Source organism: Felis catus, chromosome D2, assembly GCF_018350175.1.
Source record: "Felis catus isolate Fca126 chromosome D2, F.catus_Fca126_mat1.0, whole genome shotgun sequence".
NCBI classification, from domain to species: domain Eukaryota; kingdom Metazoa; phylum Chordata; class Mammalia; order Carnivora; family Felidae; genus Felis; species Felis catus.
The window spans coordinates 54,525,013-54,549,533 of NC_058378.1; the positions used below are offsets into that span (position 1 = coordinate 54,525,013).

General features: G+C 38.4%; 1 protein-coding gene across 11 annotated transcripts in view; it reads left to right on the forward strand.

Annotated features, from left to right (window-relative positions):
* The window catches only part of CYP2C41 (cytochrome P450 family 2 subfamily C member 41), a 40,160-nt gene extending 22,049 nt beyond the window's left edge, over positions 1-18,111 (forward strand). For all 11 annotated transcript variants that reach the window (XM_045040442.1, XM_045040440.1, XM_045040446.1 and 8 more), the window contains 3 exons: positions 6,293-6,480; positions 15,318-15,459; positions 17,748-18,111. In XM_045040442.1, the coding sequence (XP_044896377.1) occupies positions 6,293-6,480; positions 15,318-15,459; positions 17,748-17,929 (512 nt within the window). In that variant the 3' untranslated portion in view covers positions 17,930-18,111. The remainder of the gene's footprint in view (positions 1-6,292; positions 6,481-15,317; positions 15,460-17,747) is intronic.
* The last annotated feature ends 6,410 nt before the right edge of the window (positions 18,112-24,521 follow it).

Here is a 24,521-nt window from a genome sequence, read left to right on the forward strand (position 1 = left end):
GAAGACACTGTGAGCAATAATAGCAAAAGCAGAAAGCTATGGATTTTATCAACAAAAAGAACTTTGGATAAATGTCTAGATTTTATGGGAAAGGATTTATAGCAAGCACGGCCAGCATAAGTTGAATATCAGTTTTCTTAAAAGAGGCCACTTTGAATGATAGGTGTGTTCTTGGAGAAATCTTTCCTAGGGTTGCTGGGTCAGTTGAGCATCTGACTCTTGGTTTCAGCTCAGGTCATGGTTCCAGGGTCATGGGATTGGGCTTTGCATCGGGCTCCGTGCTGAGTGTGGAGCCTGCTTAAGGTTCTCTCTCTTTCTCTCTCTCTCCCTCTCTCTCCTTCTCTCCTCTGCTTGTGCTCTAAGAAATAAAAAATGAAAGAAAGAAAGAAAGAAAGAAAGAAAGAAAGAAAGAAAGAAAGAAATGAAAAGAAAGAAAAGAAAGAAAAAAAAAGAAGAAAAGAAAGAAGGGAAGGGAAGGGAAATATTCTGAATATGCAGTTTTCTAATGGTAAGGTAGGGAAGATGGGAACTATGTTTGTTGAAGTATAAGAGAAACTTAGTAAGACGGCCTGAGAAAATTTCCAGTCTGGGAAGTATTTTAGAAGGTTAGATTTATAAAAAATACATGCTATTTAGACACAATGTGGTTTAAAGGATTTTTTTTCCCTTTTAATTTTTTTTTAACTTTGTTTATTTTTAAGTAGGCTCCATGCCCAGAGCAGAGCCCAGTGCGGGGCTTGAACTCACAACCCTGAGATCAAGACCTGAGCTGAGATCAAGAGTTAGACACTTAACCAACTGAGACACCCAGGCACCCCATTTTTTTCCTTTTTAAACAACTATATTTTTCCACCTTATTGAGATATAATTAACAAGTAAAAATTGTATATACTTATAGTATATAATGTGATGATTTCATATACATGTACATTGTGAAATGATTACCACAATCAAGCTAATTAACATATTTACCATTTCACATAGTTACCTTTTGGAGGAGGAGGGTATGGTGACAACTCTTAATATCTACTCTCTTAGCAATTTTCAAGTGTACAATACAGTATTAATCACAGTCACCATGTTGTACATTAGACACCCAAATTTATTCATGTTAAAAGTTTGAACCCTTTGACCAATATCTCTCCATTTCCCCCACCCCCAGCCTCTGGCAGCCACCATTCTACTTGCTGCTTCTATGAATTTGACTTTTTTAGATTCCACATATATGTGAGATCATGCAGTATTTGTCTTTTTGTGTCTGGCGTATTTACTTAGTGTAGTATCCTTTAGTTTCATCCATGTTGTTGCAAATGCCAGATTTTCTTCTTTATTGGCTAAATAATATTCTGTTGTTACCCTTTTCTTTATTCATCTATCAATGAACACTTAGGTTTTTCCATATCATGGCTATTGTGAATAATGCTGCAATGACCATGAGAGTGCAGAGATCTCTTTGAGATACTGATTTCCTTTTCTGTGGATATATGCCCAGAAGTAGAATTGTTGGATCAATGTTAGTTCAGGTTTTAATTTTTTCAGCAACCTCCCTACTGTTTTCTATAATTGCTGTACCAATTTACATTCCTATCATCAGTTTACAGGGTTCTCTTTTTTTCTGCATCCTTACTAATATTTTTTATCTCCTGTCTTTTTGATAATAGCCATACTAACAGATGTAAGGTGATATCTCACTGTGGTTTTGATCAACATGTCCCTGATATTCAGTACCTTTTCATATATCCACAGGCCATTTGTATGTCTTCTTTGGAAAAATGTGTATTCAGGTCTTGTGCCCATTTTATTTTAGGTTGTTAATTTTTTGCTATTGAGCAGTATGAGTTCCTTATGTATTTTGAATATTAATCCCTCATTAGATACATGCTTTGCAAATGTTTTCTTCTATTCCATAGGTTACCTTTTCATTTTATTGATTGTTTCCTTTGTTGTTGTTGTTGTTGTTGAGTAAACTTTAAGTAAGCCCTATGTGGGGCCCAAACTCACAATCCCGAGATCAAGAGTCTCATGCTCTACTGACTGAGCCAGCCAGGTGCCCCTGTATTCTACCGTTTTGATTACTGTAGCTTTGTAATAGGGCTTGAAATCAGAAAGCACGGTACCTCCAGCTCTGTTCTTTTTTCTCAAGACTGCTTTGTCTATTCAGGGTCTTCTGTGGTTTAGTATGAACTTTAGGATTTCTTTTTCTATTTTTGTGAAAAATGTCATTGGAATTTTGGTAAGGATTACATTGGAGTAGATTACTTTAGTTAATATAGGCACTTTAACAATATTAATTCTTCTAATCCATGACCACAGGATATCTTTCCATTTAATTGTGTCCTCTTAAATTTTTTTTTTTTAATTTTTTTAACGTTTTATTTATTTTTGAGACAGGGAGAGACAGAGCATGAACAGGGGAGGGTCAGAGAGAGGGAGACACAGAATCCGAAGCAGGCTCCAGGCTCTGAGCTGTCAGCACAAAGCCTGACGCGGGGCTCGAACTCACAGACCGCGAGATCATGACCTGAGCCGAAGTCAACCGCTCAACCGACTGAGCCACCCAGGCGCCCCGTCCTCTTAAATTTTTTAATCAATGTTCTATAGTTTTCAGTGTACATATCTTTCACCTCTTTGGTTAAATTTGTTACTAAGCATTTTATTCTTTTTGATGCCATTGTAAATGGAATTGTCTAATTTCTCTTTCAGATAGATCATTGTTAGTGTATAGAAACACAACTGATTTTTATATATTGAATTATATCTTTCTACTTTACTGAATTTGTTTATTCCAACAATTTTTGGTGAAGTCTGTAGGATTTTCTATATATAAGATCATGTCATCTGCAAACAGACACCATTTAACTTCTTTCTGTTCAGTATGGATGCCTTTTATTTATTTTTCTTGTTTAATTGCTCAGGCTAATCCAGTACTATGTTGAATAAAAGTGGCAAGTGTAGGCATCCTTGTCTTGTTCCTAAACTTAAAGGAGAAAACTTTCAGCATTTCACCACTGAGTATGATGTTGTCCTTGGCTTGTCATGTATGGCCTTTATTATATTGAGGTTCATTCCTTTTATATGTAATTTGTTGAGAATCTTTTTAATCATGAAAGGATGTTAAACTTTGTCAAATGCTTTTTCTGCATCTACTGAGATGATTATATCATTTTTATCCTTCATTCTGTTAATACAGTGTATCATATTTATCTTTTTGAGTATTTTGAACCACCCAGACATCCCAGTGATAAATCAAGCTTGATCATGGTGTATGATCCTTCAGGGTGCTGTTGAAGTCAGTTTGTTAGGGTTTTTTGTTGTTTTGTTTTTGTTTTTGTTTTTGTTTTTTTGAGAATTTGATCTGTGTTCATCAGGAATATTAGCCTTTTCTTATACTGATGTCACACTTCTAAAGGAATTTTATTATTTCAGAAGTCTGAGTCCAGAAAAATGGTGTCTGCGACAACAATTTCTTTTTGGGTCAATAGTTTTTATCTTTTGCGAACTAAGAACAACTTAAAAAATGTTTTTAAAACTTCAAGAATATTCTGGTTGTGCACAGCAGATCAGTTATACACATGGTTTTCTGAATCAGAATCCCATTGAAATGATGATAAATTAATTATAAATGAGCACTACTGTTTCAGTTGGAGAAGAGAAGCACAGCAAAACAGTTATCAAATCTTCAACAAATTTCTAAAGCATAGAGAGTGAATGGAGGGTTGATAACCGTCTCAGGAGGGAGATTGAAGTTGTAAGCTAAATGTCAAAGAAGGAAGATTTAGTCTGGAAAAACAAGCCCCTACAACTACATAAGGCTCAGTATTGAAAGAACCAAATCTCAAGAAAGGTAGAGGGAGATTGGAGTAGAAAACAGGAGGCTCTCCCTGCCTAGCTACCTGCTACAACTTCTCTTAGCAGGTAACTCTTTTCCCTCCACAGAAAAGGGAGCTCACTCTCTAGAGAAACTGAACCTAAGAGACCTTGCCCTCAGGGACACTTGGCAGAGACAGAGAAAGAGTGAAGTGTAGGGCTGAAAAAGAAAGACTAAGTAATAGTCTACTTGAATTCTGAGACCCTTAGCTCCTTTCTCTATCCTCTTCCTAAAATTCAGCAGCCAGATATAGACCTCAGAGAATGAACAACTCCAGAGAAAAGACCTCCCTCTTCTGCCATCTAGACAGAAAATTCTCACCAAATTCCCAGCAAAGTGAATGAAATAATAATATCCTCCCTAAGACAGAGGGTCGTGGAATTGCAGAACACCATGATTAAAGAAAAATTCATAAAAACTTTCAGAGATAAATCAAGTACTGTATGGCATTAGAATTCTCAAGAGCAACTATATCCTGAGTATTAAAGGATATTTTCAGATCTACAAGTTGGCAAAAAACTTACCCTCTGATTTTATTTTCTTAGAAATACACTGGCTCAGTCAGTAGAACATGTGTCTCTTGATATCAGGGTTATAAGTTTGAGCCCCACTTTGGGTATAGAGATTGCTTTAAAAATTTTTTTTTAATTAGGGGCGCCTGGGTGGCTCAGTCAGTTAAGCCTCTGACTTCAGCTCAGGTCATGATCTTGCAGTTTGTGGGTTTGAGCCCTGTGTCAGGCTCTGTGCAGATAGCTCAGAGCCCGGAGCCTGCTTCAGATTCTGAGTCTCCCTCTCTCTATGACCCTCCTTTGCTCACACTCTATCTCTGTCTCTCTCTGAAAAGTAAATAAACATAAAAAAATAAAATAAATTTTTTAATTAAAAAAAATATACTAGAGTGTGTGCTCTATGCAGACGTCTGAAATCAAGTCAGAGGAAGTGGTGGGCTCCAAGAATCAGGAGGTCCCATGTAGGAGAATGGAAGTGAGAATGTACTGGGCACCAGGCTTAGAAAATATCCATTTCAAATTGGACTAGGTGGACAAAGCAGATGTGAGAGGACATACCCAAGAAGAAGAAAAGAGAAAGGATCAGTTATTTGAGGTTTACCAGTAATTAGAAAAATTATTACTAGGAGTTTGAAACATCTACCTGAGCAGTTGCCATAATTCTAAATTAGCATCTAAAAAGTAGGAATTGAAATAAGCAAAGAATGTACAAATAAAACCAAGAATGTACAAAAAATTAAACATAATCATAGTTGTCACACTTATGTAATATTTATTATAGTCACAATATAAACAATGAATATTGAGATAATCAGAAATTATATGAATATATTGGGGAAAATGGAACAAGGGGAAGCATGTGTGTGTATGTATCTGTCTGTGGATGTGTGCATTTTGTATGGGGTGGGGGTTGAAACATAAGTCCTGCTCTCTTACCGGAACATCATTAGACATTGTCTAAAAATGAGTAAGTTGTGGGGGCACTTGGGTGGCTCAGTCAGTTAAGCGTCCTGCTCTTTTTTTTTTTTTTTTTTAATTTTTTTTTTTCAACGTTTATTTATTTTTGGGACAGAGAGAGACAGAGCATGAACGGGGGAGGGGCAGAGAGAGGGAGACACAGAATCGGAAACAGGCTCCAGGCTCTGAGCCATCAGCCCAGAGCCTGACGCGGGGCTCGAACTCACGGACCGTGAGATCGTGACCTGGCTGAAGTCGGATGCTCAACCGACTGCGCCACCCAGGCGCCTCTAAGCGTCCTGCTCTTGATCTCAGCTCAGGTCTTGATCCTCATGGTCATGAGGTCAAGCCCTGCGTTGGGCTCTGTGCTGGGCATGAAACCTACTTAAAAATAAAGAAATAAAAATAGAATAAAGAAAAAAAAATTAGTAAGTTGAGAAATAGGAATAGTCAATATTTAGAAACGTGAAGCATAAATTTCAGAAGAAAACTGCTAGAATCTTTCAAATCTTTCAAAATCTCAAACCTTTGGGAAATGTGAGGATGAGAGAAGATATCATTGTAAGGTGCAAATAACTATACACATACAACATACAGTCACACAAACCATACATACATACACATCAGTTATACAATTTGATTTTTAAAACATTATTTTGATATGAAAAAAATACTTAATCCCTGTTTTCCTTTCTTTGAGGACAGTGATTTCTTGAGTTAAAATGTACTATTAACCTATGCTTATCATAGGTGTGCACAGATTGATCTCAAAGCCTAGCTTGTCTGGAGTCATATGTGTCAATATTACGGCAACTCTCTCTCAGATGTACTTCTGGGCACATAGCCAATGTTTGTGATGATTTTGGAATACCTTCAAAGTGTTCAGATAACCTGAGTTGGCATGCAAATGTCTATGCATTTTTCACTTTTTTCATCAATCTTATTTGTGTTTTATCAGCTAAAATCCAGGAAGAGATTGGCCATGTAATTGGCAGACACCGGAGCCCCTGCATGCAGGACAGGAGCCGCATGCCCTACATGAATGCAGTGTTGCATGAGATCCAGAGATACATTGACCTTATCCCAGTCAACCTGCCACATGCAGTGACCCGTGACATTAAATTCAGAAACTATGTCATCCCCAAGGTAAGAGATATTTCTCCTACACTGACTTTAGTGCTCTTGAAGTTCCCCTGTTCTCACTATTGGCTCAGTCCTCTACCAATACAAGATGAGAAAGGTGCAAAACTCATATATGTGGCAGGTTGATGGATTTTGTGTTGTTTCCAGTTTGAGGCTACAGACCTTTTTTTTAAGTTTATTTATTTTATTTTTTTTAATTTTGTAATGTTTATTTGTTATTAAGAGACAGAGAAAGACAGAGCATGAGCATGGGAGGGACAGAGAGAGGGGGAGACACAGAATAAGAAGCAGAATCCAGGCTCTGCGCTGTCAGCACAGAACCCGATGGGGGCTCGAACTCACAAACCATGAGATCATGACCTGATCCTAAGTTGGACGTTTAACTGACTGAGCCACCCAGGCGCCCCTATTTATTTATTTTAAGAGAGAGAGAGAGAGAGAGACAGCGTGAGTGGGGGAGGGGCAGAGAGGAGAGAGAATCCCAAGCAGGCTCCACGCTGCCAGTGGAGAACCCTATGCAGGGCTTAAACTCATGAACCATGAGATTGTGACCTCACGAACCATGAAATCATGACCTGAACGAAATCAAGAGTCGGACGCTTAACCGACCGAGCCACCCAGGCGCCCTACTGAGGCTACATACTTTTATGGCAGGTTTTGGTATTTGGCTGTGTAAGTCTTCCAAATTTGTTCTGCTTCTTTAATATTGTTTTGGCTACTCTTAGCTGTTTACATTTCCAAATAAATTTGAGTATCAGTTTGTCAATAATCCAAAGCATTTGGCTGTGATTTTTATCAGGGTGATAATAAAATAATTTAGAAAGAATTGACATGTTGGTATCTTGAATCTTTCAATTCATGGATATGGCATATTCTCCCAATTTATTTGGACTTTCTTTAATTTTTTCAATATTTTCAGTGCAGTGGCTTGTATATCTATTATGTTTTTCCTAGATGAGTGGTATTTTTGATGTTACTATAGATTGTATAATTTTTAAAATGCCTTTTCTACTTTTTTTTGTTATATGGAAATATACTTGATTTTATTATTTTGATGACCTTACATCTAGCAACCTTTCCAAATTGACTTATTGCTAATAATTTGTGGATTTATTTGTAATTTCTATACACAGAATTCTTCAACCTGGTTTAATGTATATTTTTTAATGTTTATTTATTTTTGAGAGAGAGAAAGAGAGAGAGAGACAGAGACAGAGACAGAGAGCAAACAGGGGAGGGACAGAGAGAGATGGAGACACAGAATCTGAAGCGGGGCTTGAACTCACAAGTAGTGAGATCATGACCTGTGCCGAAGTCAGATGCTTAACCAACTGAGCCACCCAGGTGCCCCAATATTTGTTTTAATAATTAATACTTGAACTTTAAATTTTATATACTTGCAATGAGCTTTAATTTAAATATAAATAATCATGGAGCACTCAAGGCTACTGTGTTGGACAGAACCGATCTAAGTTGTTGTTGTTGTTTTTAATACTTAAAACTTTATGTTAAAACCTTTATTCTGTAATATTAAAAACTCAGAAAATTAAAAATAAATCGAAGTGCAATTTCTTTCAGTGGCCAGAATCTTGAACTGAAGTGAATCAATCTATATATTCCTTATTGATGCACTTTGTGTGAATATTCATGTTTTGCTAAAGAGGTATCAATGTGTTTGATTATATGATACCACATTATTGGGAGTATTTTAAAATTTATGGCATATACATCATAATACCTTTCTAAAATCATCAAACAGTACTTAATTTGAAAACACATTAGGCCTCAGGAGGTTCAGATGAAGGATTGTGTATTTATACTTTCATGAAAACAAATGTTTATAATTGTTGAGCTGATGTAGAAAAATAAGCTAAAATAGTCATGCTGTATATAACTTTGAAATGGTTAATAAAAACAACTTTGGAGGGCTGGCACGTGGCTGGCTCAGTCGGTAGAGCATGCGACTCTTGATCTTGGGATTGTGAGTTCAAGCCCCACATTGGGTGTAGAGACTACTAAAAAAAATACATAAACTTAAAAAAAACACTTTGGGGTGCCTGGGTGGCTCAGTCGGTTGAGCGTCCGACTCTTGATTTCAGCTCAGGTCATGATCCTAGGGTCTTGGGATTGAGCCCCGCATCCCCCTCCACGCTGAGGTCAAGCCTGCTTAGGAATCTGTCTCCCTTTGCCCCTCTCATCCACTAGCATGTGCACACCCATGCTTTCTCTCTCTCTCTCTCTAAAATAATTTTTAAAAGACATGGATTTACATATTAAACAAACAAAAAACCTTTGGGGGAGGGATGACTTCCTCTGAGTTGCAGAAAACCATTTGGGCTTCATCTGGCTTTCAGGTTATTTCCCAGCCAGGAAAATGCCTCGTCAGAATCACAGTTGCATGCTTAGGGCAGAAGGGTGAAAGAAGTGACACTTGTGCAGAGAGGGCTATTTCTCTTCTGGGTTTTCTAAATGAACCAGGCACTTTCTTCTGCCAACCGTATCCTAAAAATGGAAAACTCAAGCAGATATTTGAAATGCAAGGCAGCAGGAGATAAATTCAGGAGGATAACCTCTGTATAAACTCTGGCTCGGTTACCCTTTACTATAATCTTGAATAAATTTCTTAATCCTATGTGCCTTGGTTTTCTCATTTGTAAACTGTTGATAGCACTGACCTTTACGTCACTAGAATGTTGCAAGAATTCAACCAGGTAACATATACAAAATACAAGCTAAAATTATGACCATTTTTACTTATTAGACTGATGAAGTCAAAGGCTGAGAAAATGTATTGGTGAGGGAGTGTGTAAATGAGCACTTTCAATCACCAGTGGCAGGATTGTAGATAACTACATCTTTTTTGGAGGACATTTTGGCAATATCTATCAGAAATAAAATATAGAATCTTATAACGCAAGAATTATAATTCTTGGTATCTACTAGAAGTGCTAACAGAGGAATGTTCAAAAAATGTGTCCTGGCATCACTGTTTATAATAAAAGCTTCTGTTTTTGTTTCTGAGAGAGAGAGAGAGAGAGAGAGAGAGAGAGAGAGAGAGAGAGAGAGAGAATATCTTAAGCAGGCTCCATGCTCAGCACTGAGCCCAACATGGGGCTTGATCCCACAACCCTGGGTCATGACCTGAGCCAAAATCAAGAGTCAGATGCTTAGCCAACTGAGCCACACAGGTGCCCCTAAAAAAATATTCTTAACTATCTAAATGTTCATCAGTAGTGTAATGATACATTCATATTCTATAGCATGAATAAGGCAGATGTACATGTGTTGATATGGGCCAGTACCAAATTATTTTATTAAATAAAAAATAAGATTTTTATTTCTTTTTATGAAACAAGTACTGAAGCATGACAATGACATCGTTGCCTCTAAGTAAGGCTAAATGCACTTTCAAATCATATCTTGTTTAGAAGGCTAAGCAATGCATCTATGGAAGCACTGCATCTTGAGATGATTTTCATCAATGATTCTAGAATTTCTAATAAAATTCCTGCTGTGCCTCTCAAATTCAAGTAAAATTAAAAAAATCAAGATGTAGTGGATGCTTGTCATTTGATAAAAAAAAAAAGAAGAAGAAGAAGGTGATAGGCCGAATAAACATGTAGATATATATATTCTCTTTGGAAGGGCATATTCCCTGGAAGGAGATATCACTGGTTGTGAATAGTTGTTTTTGGAAAGTATTTAGATGGGAGGGAGACCTACTTTTCACCATATGTGCTTTTTGTGACTTAGTGCGTTCCTCTATTTTTAACTTGAGGTATAAGTTATACAAAAGAAAATTCACATTTTTAAGGGTAAAGTCTAATGAGTTCTGACCAATATGTGAAGTCAAGTAACTACCACCACAACCAAGATGTAAAACATTTCTATCATCTCAAAAAAGTTCCCTCATTCTCCTTTTAAAATCAATCCACTTCCCCCAGTTCCAACTCTTGGTAACCACTGATCTGTTTTTGGTTCTACGGTTTTGCCTTTTCAAGAATGCAATGTAATAGAATGTGACATAAATAGAATAACTTGTAATCAATATAAATAAGCCTTTATCCTTTTTATATGACAGAATGTATTTGAGGTTTATTGCACTTTGTTATTGCACTTATCATTAATTTGTTCTTTTTTTTTTGATGAATGATTTTCTATCCTACAGAGTACCACAAATTGTTTATCCATTCACTACTTGATGGGTATTTGGGTTGTTTCCAGTTTGAGACTATTTGAATAAAAGTGCTGTGAACATTTGCATACAGGTTTTTGTGTGGATATAAATTTTCATTTCTCTTGGGTGAATGCTTAGGAGTGGGACTTTTGCTTAACTGTTTAACTTTATAAAAAACCATCAAATATTTTCTAAATGTGGCTGTGATATTTTACATTCCTGCTAGCAATGTGTGAGAGTTCCAATTGCTTCAGGTACCTTCCATCACTTGCCATTGATGGTCCTTTTTTTTTTTTAATGTTTATTTATTTATTTTTAGAGAGAGGGAGGGAGGGAGAACATGAGCGAGGGAGGGGCAGAGAGGGAGAGAGAGAGAGAGAGAGAGAGAGAGAGAGAGAGAGAGAGAGAATCCCAAGCACACTCCGTGCTGTCAGTGCGGAGCCTGATGCAGTGTTTGAACTCACGACTGTGAGATCATGACCTGAGCCAAACTCAAGAATTGGGTGCTTAACTTACTGAGCCACCCAGGTGCCACATTGTTGGTGTTTTTAAATTTTAGGTACTATAAGTGGTTATGTAGTGACGTCACATTTTGTTTTATTTCTATTTTCTGGATGGATAATGATGTTGGGCTTCTCTTCATGTATTGATTGACTATTCATCTATATTCTTTGGTCGAGTTCTCAAATTATATTCCTATTTTGTATTGGGTCGTTTGTCTTATTTAATTATTGCAATCCTTTATATATTGTATACACAAGTCTTTTATTATATGTAAGTGTTGCTAATATTCACTCTCAATCTGTAAAGGGCTTGCTTGCTTGCTTTTTCTTCTTTCCTTTTCTTCCTTCCTACCTTCCTCCCTCCCTCTTTCTTTCTTTCTTTCTTTCTTTCTTTCTTTCTTTCTTTCTTTCTTTCTTTCCTCCAAAGAATGTCTTTCAAAGAGCAGAAGTTTTGAATTTTGATGAAGTCCAATTTATCAGTTATTTCTCTTTTGACTTGTGCTTCTGTGTCCTATCTGGAAAATTTTTTGCCAACACAGGTTCCCAAACATTTGCTCTTATCTTTTCTTCTACAAGTTTTATGCTCTTAGCTTTTGTATTTAGGTCTGCGATCCATTTAAAATTCATTTTCACTTATAGCGTGAAGTAGTTTATACTTCATTCCTTTTGTTAGGGACACCCACTTGTTCCAGCACCATTTATTGATAATACACTTGCTTTTTAAATCTTAAAGTAACACTTCCACATATTACTTGTCTTAAAATGCACAAGGCAATAATATTGAAAACAAAATTATAGACCTTAAATATGATAAACTTAGAGGATGGAACTTCCTTCCAATTTTGAATTTAAAAAATAAAGAAGATCTCAGTAGCATTTAAACACACACAATGGTATATAATGTTTTATGTTTATATAAATAATACATATGAAAATGTGTATACATCTATATTTTAAGTACATATCTATCTGTATCCATTGATCTGTCTACCACATTTAACACCTAAATATTTCATATGTGTCTTTTAAGAACAAGGGCTTCTGGGGCGCCTGGGTGGCGCAGTCGGTTAAGCGTCTGACTTCAGCCAGGTCACGATCTCGCAGTCAGTGAGTTCGAGCCCCGCATCAGGCTCTGGGCTGATGGCTCAGAGCCTGGAGCCCATTTCCGATTCTGTGTCTCCCTCTCTCTCTGCCCCTCCCCCGTTCATGCTCTGTCTCTCTCTGTCCCAAAAATAAATAAAAACGTTAAAAAAAAAAAAATTAAAAAAAAAAAAAAACAAGGGCTTCTGCATAGCAGTAATAGCATTCACACTCAAAGAATTATCATATATACAATAACTTTATCTAAAATATAGCTATAGATTTTTTCAGTTATCCTAAAATATCTTTTTTTTTTTTAATGTTTGTTTATTTTTGAGAGATAGTTAGAATGCCAGTGTGGGAGGGGCAGAGGGAGATAGAGAATCTCAAGCAGGCTTCATGCTGATGGCAGAGAGCCCAATGCGGGGCTTGAACTCAAACTGTGAGATCAAGACCTGGGTTGAAGTCAGATGCTTAACCAACTGAGCCACCCAGGTGCCCCCCCTAAAGTATCTTTTATAGCTTTTTTTGAGGGGGCATCTAGTATCTAATAAAGGAATAAATATACAATTTTATTATCGGTCCCTTTACGCCCCTTTTATAAAGAACAGTTCCTTTTCTTTTATTTATTTCATTTCAATACACTATTGAAGAGTCCAGGATAGTTGTCATGTAAAATATTCCTCAGTCTGGTTTTGTATGATTTTTTTGTTTTTGTTTTTGGTGGTTTTTTTTTGTTTTTTTTGTTTTTTTTTTGAGAAAAAGAGAGAGCATGTGAGCAGGGGAAAGGGGCAGAGGGAGAGAATCTTCAGCAGGCTCCATGCTCAGCACGGAGCCTGACATAGGGCTCTATCCCATGACCCTGCGATCATGACCTGAGGTGAAACCAAGAGTCAGATGCTCAATCGACTGAAGCACCCAGAAACCCTGTGCGATTTGTTTTTGTTTTTGTTTTTGTTTTTTTAGATTAGATTCAAGTTCTGTGTTTTGGGGAAGAACATTACATACGTGATGTTGTGTACGTCCCAGTGAATTACGTTTTGGCTAGAGACATGTAATATCAATTTATATCATTATTGGTGATGCTAAGGTAGTCATTTATTAAGGAGGTATCTTCCATGGGGCACCTGGGTGGCTCAGTCGGTTAAGTGTTGTACTTCAACTCAGGTCATGGTCTCACGGTTTGTGGGTTCAAGCCCTACATTGGGCTCTGTGCTGACAACTCAGAGCCTTGAGCCTGCTTCAGATTCTGTTTCCCTCTCTCTCTCTACCCCTCCCCCACTCAAAAATAAACAAAAAAATAAATAAACATTTAAACAAATAAACTTTTTGAGGAAACTCCCTACTGTTTTCCAGAGTGGCAGCACCAGTTTGCATTCCCACCAACAATGCAAGAGGGTTCCCCTTTCTCCACATCCTCACCAACATCTGTTGTTTCCAGAGTTGTTCATTGTAGCCACTCTGACAGGTGTGAGTTAGTATCTCAGTGTGGTTTTGATTTGTATTTCCCTGATGATGAGTGATGTTGAACATCTTTTCATGTGTCTGTTAGCCATCTGGATGTCTTCTTTGGAAAAGTATCTATTCATGTCTTCTGCCTGTTTCTTACAGATTTTGAATACTAACCCTTTATCTGAAACGTAATTTGCAAATATCTTCTCCCATTCCATCAGTTGCCTTTTAGTTTTATTGATTGTTTCCTTCACTGTGCAGAAGCCTTTTATCTTGATGAGGTTCCAGTAGTTCATTTTTGCTTTTGTTTCCCTTGCCTCCAGAGACGTGTCTAGTAGGAAGTTGCTGTGACTGAGGTTAGAGAGGTTGCTGCCTGTTTTCTCCTCTAGGATTTTGATGATTCCTGTCTTACATCTAGGTTTTTCATCTTTGGAATTTATTTTTGTGTATGTTATAAGAAAGTGGTCCAGGTTCACTCTTTTGCATGTCGCCCTCCACTTTTCCCAGCACCATTTGTTGAAGAGACTGTCTTTTTTTCCATTGGATATTCTTTCCTGCTTTGTTGAAAATAAGTTGGCCATATACATTTGTGGGTCCATTTCTGGGCTTTCTATTCTGTTCCATTGATCTATGTGTCTGTTTTTCTGTCTGTACCATACTGTCTTGATAATTACATCTTTGTAACATAGCTTGAAGTCCAGAATTGGGATGCCTCCAGCTTTGGTTTTCTTTTTCAATATTGCTTTGGCTATTTGGGGTCTTTTCTGGTTTTATACAAATTTTAGAATTGTTTGTTCTAGCTCTGTGAAAAATGATGGTGTTATTTAGATAGAGATTACACTGAACATGTAGAATGCCTTGGGCAGTATAGACATTTTCATAATATGTGTTTTTCCAATCTATGAGCATGGGATGTTTTTCCATTTCTTTGTGTCTTCTTCAGTTTCATAAGCATCTTACAGTTTTCAGCATACAGATATTTTAGCTCTTTCATTAGGTTTATTCCTAGGTATCTTATGGTTTTTGATCCAATTGTAAATGGGATCAATTCCTTGATTTCTCTTCTGTTGCTTCATTATTGGTATGTAGAAATGCCACCGATTTCTATACATTGATTTTATATCCTACAACTTTGCTGAATTTATGTATCAGTTCTAGCAGTTTTTTGGTAGAGTCTTTTGGGTTTTCCATATAGAGTATCATGTCATCTTCAAAGAGTGAAAGTTTGACTTCTTCCTTGCCAATTTGGATGCCAGAAGCTTCCATTTTAAACCATAGTCCACGTGAGATGTTTGAAAACCAAAGTGACGAAATAGAGCAGAGGGTGGGAGCTACACCATCGTCCAAAGATAGTGATCAGTAGAGGGGATTCAGAGGTCTGGTACCCAAGTAACTAAGCACTCAGCATTTCAAATCCTATTGGGAGGCTACTTTAGCAACCTTACTAGCACTGGTCTTAATCTCATCCCTGTTTATTACTTGGTGTGTCTGACTAGAAATGCCATTGCCTTTTTTGGACCTGGGATTCCTCACGTATAGATCAAAAGAGTGAACTAAGTGATATGCAAAATTTCTTCCAGCTCCACGACTTCTTTATAATAAAGTTTGTCTTCATCTGTTCATTCCAGGGCACAACTGTACTAATATCACTGACTTCTGTGCTACGTGATGACAAAGAATTTCCCAACCCAGAGACATTTGACCCTGCCCATTTCCTGGATGATAGTGGCAACTTTAAGAAGAGTGACTACTTCATGGTTTTCTCAGCAGGTAATAAAAATTAATTTCCATAGGTACTGAAGGGGGCAAGATATTTTTGGGTGATCCGTAGAAACTTACATGGTGCCTAGTCTGGGACGAATAGAATTGTTCTTTGTCCATGACCGGAAGCATAACTCCCAATGCCCATGCACTTTCCCCCACTCACTATACAGTCCCATTATTAGAATTTTGGCTTGGTGACCCAGTTCTTCCAAAGTGAATATAGGTTCATTGAATTCTGCCTCTAGATAGATCACACAGCTACCAAGAGCTCCTCTTAGCAGGTGAAACTCATTTAGACTTTACTCACTGCCATGAAAAAGGAATATAACTCCTCAACTTTGAGTTAAGTATTTTCTATGTGATATCCCCCACTCCCCAGAGTGGGCTCCAGGGTTACAAGTATCCACAAGCACAGAATGGGCACCAAAAGGGCTCACATCCTAATTAGGGAAACAGATTAGTAAATAGATCGTTGTAATCCAGTGAGACTGGTGTTGTGGAAGAGGAAAGCACAGGCTGCTCAGGAGACCAGAGGAGGAAGCCGCCTGCTTCCTGATCACTTTATGAGGCATAAAGTGGAATAAGCAACGTTCTGATAGCAGAAAGGCAATTTGTGCTGCCTCTCAGGGGACAGGCAGCAAGGGAAAGAAGAGAAGGAAGGGCACTTTTAGAGAGTGGACTTTAGGAGCAGGGCATTTCAATAGATCAGGGCAGTTGGAACGTGCCAACTAGCTGTGGCATTAAGGAAACCTTGAACAAGTGGCAGAATACCCTGCAGTGGTTCCAAAGCACCTGATATTCTTCTGCTCAAGATCAGAGATTTCGGATCTTGGGTGTCCACATCTACAGTATGTGTTCTGAATCTCTGGCCACAGAGTCACCTTTATTTATCTGACAGCTTTTGATGCCTACTTTGGGTCTTATGCCATACATACCAAGATGTCAAAGACTGAGCTTTCCCTACAAGGAAACACACATTTTAGCATGGTAGAAAAATAAATAAACAGAGAATCGAGATTCAAGGTGATGATCCATGCTTTAACTGAAGAATGTATAAGATTCTGAGGAAACCCAGAGAGGGCAAGACTGTACTTCCCAAGGGGATCACAAAGATTATAAAGAGGAAATGACATGAGACATAGGTCCTGGAAGAAGTATAAGAGAAGTGCACCTTAACCAAAGGGAACAGCAGGAGATACAGCTCGAAACTTCACAGTATATTGGAGATCGATGAAGAGTTGGTATGGCTAGAACCAAGAGTAGAGATATGAAGGATGGAAGGAGGATTATGGCTCATCAGACTGGGAACAGAATGTGGAGGGCTAGTTCAACCCATTTGACATCATCTCATAGGACAGATCAGGGAGGCATTTAATAATTTAAAGTGAGGGGCACCTGGGTGGCTCAGTCGGTTAAGCGTCCGACTTCGGCTCAGGTCGTGATCTCATGGTTCATGGGTTCGAGCCCCTCATCGGGCTCTGTGCTGACAGCTCAGAACCTGGAGCTTGTTTCAGATTCTGTGTCTCCCTCTCTCTCTGCCCCTCCCCTACTCGCGCTCTGTCTACCTCTGTCTCAAAAACAAATAAACGTTTAAAAAAATTAATATTTTAAAGTGAGAAAGTGACACATTTTTTTATTTTTATTTTTTAAAAATGTTTATCTTGAGAGAGAGAGCACACATGTGTGTGAATTAGGAAGGGGCAGAGAGAGAGAATCCCAAGCAGTCTCCATGCTGTCAGGTCGGATCCTATGCAGAGCTCGATCCCACAAACTCTGAGATTGTGACCTGAGCTGAAATCAAGAGTCGTTCGCTTAACCAACTGAGCTTCCCCAGGCATTCCAAGAGAGGATGCATTTAGACATGTGCCTCTGAAATCACATGAAGGAGAAAAAACTTTGTCTAAATTTTGTGCCAGAGATGGAAAGGGAGACACAGGTTTATAAGTTCCCTTCTCTCAGTCCTCCTCCCTCCAATGCACTTGGACAAGTGGGTGTGTTTCTACAAAGATTTATGGAAACTGGAAATGTGAAAAGTGCAGTTATAATATGGGAATACATAATGAAGTGTTTGATGTAGACCTAATGCTCAATAGATATTTGTTGAATGAAGGGTTCCCATTAAGACACTACGTGAATAGCAGGTGTTTCCATCCTTCTATCCATCTGTCCCTCGACCCTTCCTGCCAGCTCCCCATCTGTTCAGCCATTCAGCAAATACTCCTTGTGACATACTTCTTGTGACAGTTCAAAACATAATATTCAAGGAACAAATCCCTTGTGTTTGTTATTTTCAGGAAAACGGATTTGTGTGGGAGAAAGCCTGGCCCGTATGGAGCTGTTTTTATTCCTGACCTCCATTTTACAAAATTTTACCCTGAAACCTGTGGTCGACATAAAGGACCTTGACACCACCCCAGTTGCCAGTGGGTTTGGACATATCCCACCCCCCTACAAGATTTGCTTTGTTCCTTTGTGAGGAAGGGCAGGCCATCTAGCCACTACTGTGCTGTTGTCTATAACTCCTCCTCCTCTTGGGTGTCACCCGCCTTCTTCTCATGACTGGGGATGCTTTCTCTGACCTCTTGCCTCATATTTCCCCATTGCCTCCACACCCACTGAACATCCAACCTCAATTAAAGGAGAGTTTCCAGAATTTCATTTCACAAATGCCATGCCGTGCTGTTCTTTATACTCAATAACTCTTATATTTGCCACCACGTATGCTAATAATTATCAAATATTGGGCTATTACTATGTTATCACTGTGAAACAAAGCAAAATGGCTAACAAATAGCCATCTATCCTCTCCATGTTCTAAATAGAAAGCACTATTATTTGCTGACCCAGTTCTTAGACTTTTCCTTGCATGATACAGGTAACAATTGGAAAAAAATAAAGTTCAAAGAGGCCACACTGGTCCTCATACTGATAAGTACAGAGAGGAGCAAAGGGGGAGAGTGCAGAAAAGCTCTTTGGGCTACATGTCACCTAGGGTTACTTGAGGCTTGGATTTGAAAGTGAGCACAGTTGTGTCCAGGAGCCGGGGAATGGAAGATCAGCAATAGGGAGGAAGGAATAATTACCATTAAAATTCATTCCTCTGCTTTGGTGCCACTATGAACACCAAAGATTTGACATGCTCTTACTACTTTGTGTTTCAAACTTAGAGTCAACTATTAACATATGCTTTCATATTGCTAGTCAATTTTTCTTTTCTTTTTTTAAAATTTTTTAACATTTATTCACTTTTTGAGAGACAGAGACAGACAGTATGATGAGGGAAGGGGCAGAGAGAGAGAGGGAGACACAGGCTCCAGGCTCTGAGCTGTCAGCACAGAGCATGATGTGGGGCTCGAACTCACCAACTGCAGGATCATGACCTGAGCTGAAGTCAGACACTTAACTGACTGAGCCACTCAGGTGCCCCTAATCAATTTTTCTATGTGTTATTTTTTTTCTCACCAACCTCGAACAAAATCCCTGGAAGGCGTCTCTAGATAATCTTTTTCTGCTCTCCACCACATTGTTTTATACCTAACATAAGGGTGATGGCAGTGTGATGCCATGATCCTAAAATCTTTATCTGAACACTTTATTGGGCCTCCTCTGTGGCTCAGTCAGTTGAGTATCTGACTCAGTCTCAGCTCAGGTCATGATCTCATGGTTTGTGGGATTGAGTCTCGCATCGGGCTCTGCACTGACAGTGCAGAGCCTGCTTGGGATTCTCTCTCTCACTCTCTCTATGCCCCTCCCCCACTCACGTGGGCCCTCTCTCTCTCTAAATAAACATTTAAAAGAAAAAAAATAAAGGCTTTATCTAAAACATAGACAACGGAACATCATATACAAGTCCAATAATTTTCATCTTTTGTTTTCTTATGGCTTTAAATGTAGGAAATGAAATCTATTTAACCTTTTGCCTGCTCATCTCCTAGAGGAAACCTTTTATATTTCGGCATGCATTTTTTTAAATTTATTTTTTTATTTTATTTTATTTATTTATTTTTTATTATATGAAATTTATTGTCAAATTAGTTTCCATACAACACCCAGTGCTCATCCCAAAGGATGCCCTCTTCAATGCCCATCACCTACCCTACCCTCCCTCCCACCCCCCATCAACCCTCAGTTTGTTCTCAGTTTTTAAGAGTCTGTTATGCTTTGGCTCTCTCTCCCACTCTAACCTCTTTGTTTTCTTTTTTTTTTTTTTCCTTCCCTTCCCCGATGGGTTTCTGTTAAGTTTCTCAGGATCCACGTAAGAGTGAAAACATATGGTGTCTGTCTTTCTCTGTATGGCTTATTTCACTTAGTATAACACTCTCCAGTTCCATCCACGTTGCTACAAAGGGCCATATTTCATTCTTTCTCATTGCCACGTAGTACTCCATTGTGTATATAAACCACAATTTCTTTATCCATTCATCAGTTGATGGACATTTAGGCTTTTTCCACAATTTGGCTATTGTTGAGAGTGCTGCTATAAACACTGGGGTACAAGTGCCCCTATGCATCAGTACTCCTGTATCCCTGTATCCTGTATCCCTTGGGTAAATTCCTAGCAGTGCTACTGCTGGGTCATAGGGTAGGTCTATTTTTAATTTTTTGAGGAACTTTCACACTGTTTTCCAGAGTGGCTGCACCAGTTTGCATTCCCACCAGCAGTGCAAGAGGGTTCCCGTTTCTCCACATCCTCGCCAGCATCTATAGTCTCCTGATTTGTTCATTTTGGCCACTCTGACTGGCGTGAGGTGATATCTGAGTGTGGTTTTGATTTGTATTTCCCTGATAAGGAGCGATGTTGAGCATCTTTTCATGTGCCTGTTGGCCATCTGGATGTCTTCTTTAGAGAAGTGTCTATTCATGTTTTCTGCCCATTTCTTCACTGAATTATTTGTTTTTTGAGTGTGGAGTTTGGTGAGCTCTTTATAGATTTTGGATACTAGCCCTTTGTCTGATATGTCATTTGCAAATATCTTTTCCCATTCCGTTGGTTGCCTTTTAGTTTTGTTGATGGTTTCCTTTGCTGTGCAGAAGCTTTTTATCTTCATGAGGTCCCAATAGTTCATTTTTGCTTTTAATTCCCTTGCCTTTGGGGATGTGTCAAGTAAGAAATTGCTGCGGCTGAGGTCAGAGAGGTCTTTTCCTGCTTTCTCCTCTAGTGTTTTGATGGTTTCCGTCAGCATGCATTTTTAAAATATCATATGGGGATAGTGTACATATACATATGTCCAAAGTATATATTCACACATAGTATATATTATATATACACATATACATGTGAGGTTAAAAATGTTGTACAAGGAATAGAAGGATCATACCTCAAGATCATAAAAGCCATATACGAAAGACCCAACACTAATATCATCCTCAATGGGGAAAAACTGAGAGCTTCCCCCCTAAGGTCAGGAACAAGACAGGGATTGTCCACTCTCGCCACTGTTATTCAACATAGTATTGGAAGTCTTAGCCTCAGCAATCAGACAACACAAAGAAAAGGCATCCAAATCGGCCAGGAGGAGGTCAAACTTTCACTCTTTGTAGATGACATGATACTCTACATGGAAAACCCAAAAGATTCCACCAAAAACCGCTAGAACTGACTCATGAATTCAGCATACACAATATAAAATTGATGCACAGAAATCAGTTGCATTCCTATACACCAACAATGAAACAACAGAAAGAGAAATCAAGGAATCGATCCCATTTACAATTGCACCAAAACTCATAAAATACTTAGGAATAAATCTAACCAAAGAGGTGAAAACTCTACACACTGGAAACTATAGAAAGCTTATGAAAGAAATTGAAGAAGACACAAAAAAATGGAAAAGATTCCATGCTCCTGGATAGGAAGAAAATATTGTTAAAATGTCGATACTACCCAAAGCAATCTACATATTCAATGCAATCTGTATCAAAATAACACCAACATTCCTCACAGAGCTAGAACAAATAATCCTAAAATTTGTGTGGAACCAGAAAAGACCCCGAATAGCCAAAGCAATCTTGAAAAAGAAGACCAAAGCTGGAGGCATCACAATCCCGGACTTCAAGCTGTATTACAAAGCTGTAATCATCAAGACAGTATGGTACTGGCACAAGAACAGACACTCAGATCAATGGAACAGAATAGAGAACCCAGAAATGGACCCACAAACATATGGCCAACTAATCTTTGACAATGCAGGAAAGAATATCCAATGGAATAAAGGAAGTCTCTGCAGCAAGTGGTGCTGGGAAAACTGGACAGAGATATGCAGAAGAATGAACCTGGACCACTTTCTTCCCCATACACAAAAATAAACTCAAAATGGATGAAAGACAGGAAGCCATCAAAATCCTCGAGGAGAAAGCAGGCAAAAACCTCTTTGATCTTGGCCGCAGCAACTTCTTACTCAACACATCTCCAGAGGCAAGGAAAACAAAAGGAAAAATGAACTACTGGGACCTCATCAAAATAAAAAGCCTCTGCACAGCCAAGGAAACAATCAGCAAAACTAAAAGGCAACCCTATGGAATGGGAGAAGATATTTGCAAACGACATATCAGATAAAGGGTTAGTATCCAAAATCTACAAAGAACTTCTCAAACTCAACACCCAAAAAACAAATAATCCAGTGAAGAAATGGGCAAAAGACATGAATAGACACTTCTCCAAAGAAGATATCCAGATGGCCAACCGACACATGAAAAAATGCTTAACATCACTCACTCATCATCAGGGAAATACAAATCAAAACCACACTGAGATACCACCTCACACGTGTCAGAATGGCTAACATTAACAACTCAGGCAACAACAGATGTTGGCGAGGATGCGGAGAAAGAGGATCTCTTTTGTATTGTTGGTGGGAATGCAAGCTCGTGCAGCCACTCTGGAAAACAGTATGGAGGTTCCTCAAAAAATTAAAAATAGAACTACCCTATGACCCAGCAATTGCTACTACTAGGTATTTATCCAAGGGATACATGTATGTTGTTCCGAAGGGACACATGCACCCCAATGTTTATAGCAGCACTATCAACAGTACCCAAAGTATGGAAAGAGCCCAAATGTCCATCAATGGATGAATGGATAAAGAAATGTAGTATATATATATATATATATATATACACACACACACACACACACACACACACACACACACACACACACACTGTGGAGTATTACCCGGCAATCAAAAAGAATGAAATCTTGCCATTTGCAACTACGTGGACGTAACTAGAGGGTATTATGCTAAGCAAAATCAGTCATTCAGAGAAAGACAAGTATCATATGGCTTCACTCATATGAGGACTTTGAGATATGAAACAGGGAAGGGAAACAAAAATAATATAAAAACAGGGAGGGGGACAAAACATAAGAGACTCTTAAATATGGAGAACAAACAGAGGGTTACTGGAGGGGTTGTGGGAGGGGGGATGGGCTAAATGGGTAAGGGGCATTAAGGAATCTACTCCTGAAATCATTGTTGCACTATATGCTAACTAATTTGAATGTAAATTTTAAAAATAAAATTAATTAAAAAATGTGTTTGTTTTTTTTTTACAGCTAGACTCATAGTACACATAATATTCTACAACTTGCTGGTTTTCTACTATACGGTATGCCAGGGAAAGTTCTAAGTGATAAAAATTCGAGCAGATGATTTGAATGGACAGATTACAGAATAAGTGATGAAATGGTTATTAAACAAATGAAAAGGTTTTAAAAATGTACAAACTAAAGCTGTATTATATTTCTTTAAACCTTGATTGGTAAAAGAATTTAAGTTATTTATCTATTTATTTTGAGAAAGAGTGTGAGTGGGGAAGGAGCAGAGGGAGAGAGAATCCCAAACAGGCTCCAAGCTGTTAGCACAGAGCCTGATGCAGGGCTTGATCCCATGAACAGTAAGGTCATGATCTGAATGAAAATCAAGTTTAACTTGATTTAACTGACTGTGCCACCCAGGTGCTCCCCCCTTCCCCCGCTTTTGTTAATTTTTTTTAATTATTATTTATTTATTTATTTATTTTGAGACAGAAAGCATGAGTGAGGAAGGAGCAGAGGCTGGGAAATGAAAAGGTTTTAATGGTAGTATTAGAAAACATGTGTGTGCCAACACAAAGTGCCTTGTTCTAATGTTATTAGGTGCCATGACACCTACCCTGAGATTCTTACTGAAACTTGTAATCTCTTCTCCATTGCCACTTTCCCCATGCTTCATATTCTGAACCTCCTTACAATGTTTTTGCCACTTCTCATGTTTCGTATTAATTAATCCTTCTCATAAACTTAAGAGGAAGATAGTATTTGTATTCGTTTCCTAATGCTAGTATAACAAATCACCACCAAGTTAATGGCTCAAAACAATACAGATTTACTATCTTACAATTCTGGAGTTAAAAGTCCAATATCTGTTTCTTTGGGCTAAAATTAAGGTGCTGGCAAGGCTCCTTCCTTCTGAGGCTCTAGGAGAGAACCCATTCCCTGGCCTTTGCAGCTTTGAGATGCTGCCAGAATTCCTTGGCTCGTGACTCCTTCCTCCCATCACTCCATCCTCTTGCTTATCTTCCCCTACTTACCTTAATCTTCCTGGCTCCCTCTCTCTCCGAAGGACCGTGCCATTGCATTTGGTCCACCTGGCTAATTTAGGATAACCTCCTTATTTTAAAATCCTGAACTTAACTGTATTTACACCATTCCTCTTTACCCTGTAAAGTATATAATCACCTGTCCTGGGGTTAGGACATGGCATCTAGACAAGGAAATATGATACTTAAGCACTCCTCTTCCCCTGCCCCATGTATTTCCCTTAATTCCTAGCCCAGACCCTGGTGTTAATTGTTCAGTAAATATTTACTGATTAAACACATAGGTCAAAGAGTAAGAAGACCTTCAAAGAGGGTTTTAGGATATAAGAAAGTCCCTCAACTCCTGCGAGAAGTACTCATATATCTTTTTTTTTTCTGTAAGGAAAAAAATGCCCAAATTTCAGTAAGGCTGTTAAAAAAAAATCCACAGGCCTAAAATGATGTCATTTAGGCTGAAGTCCCAAACTGGGGCTTCATACGTAATCTAA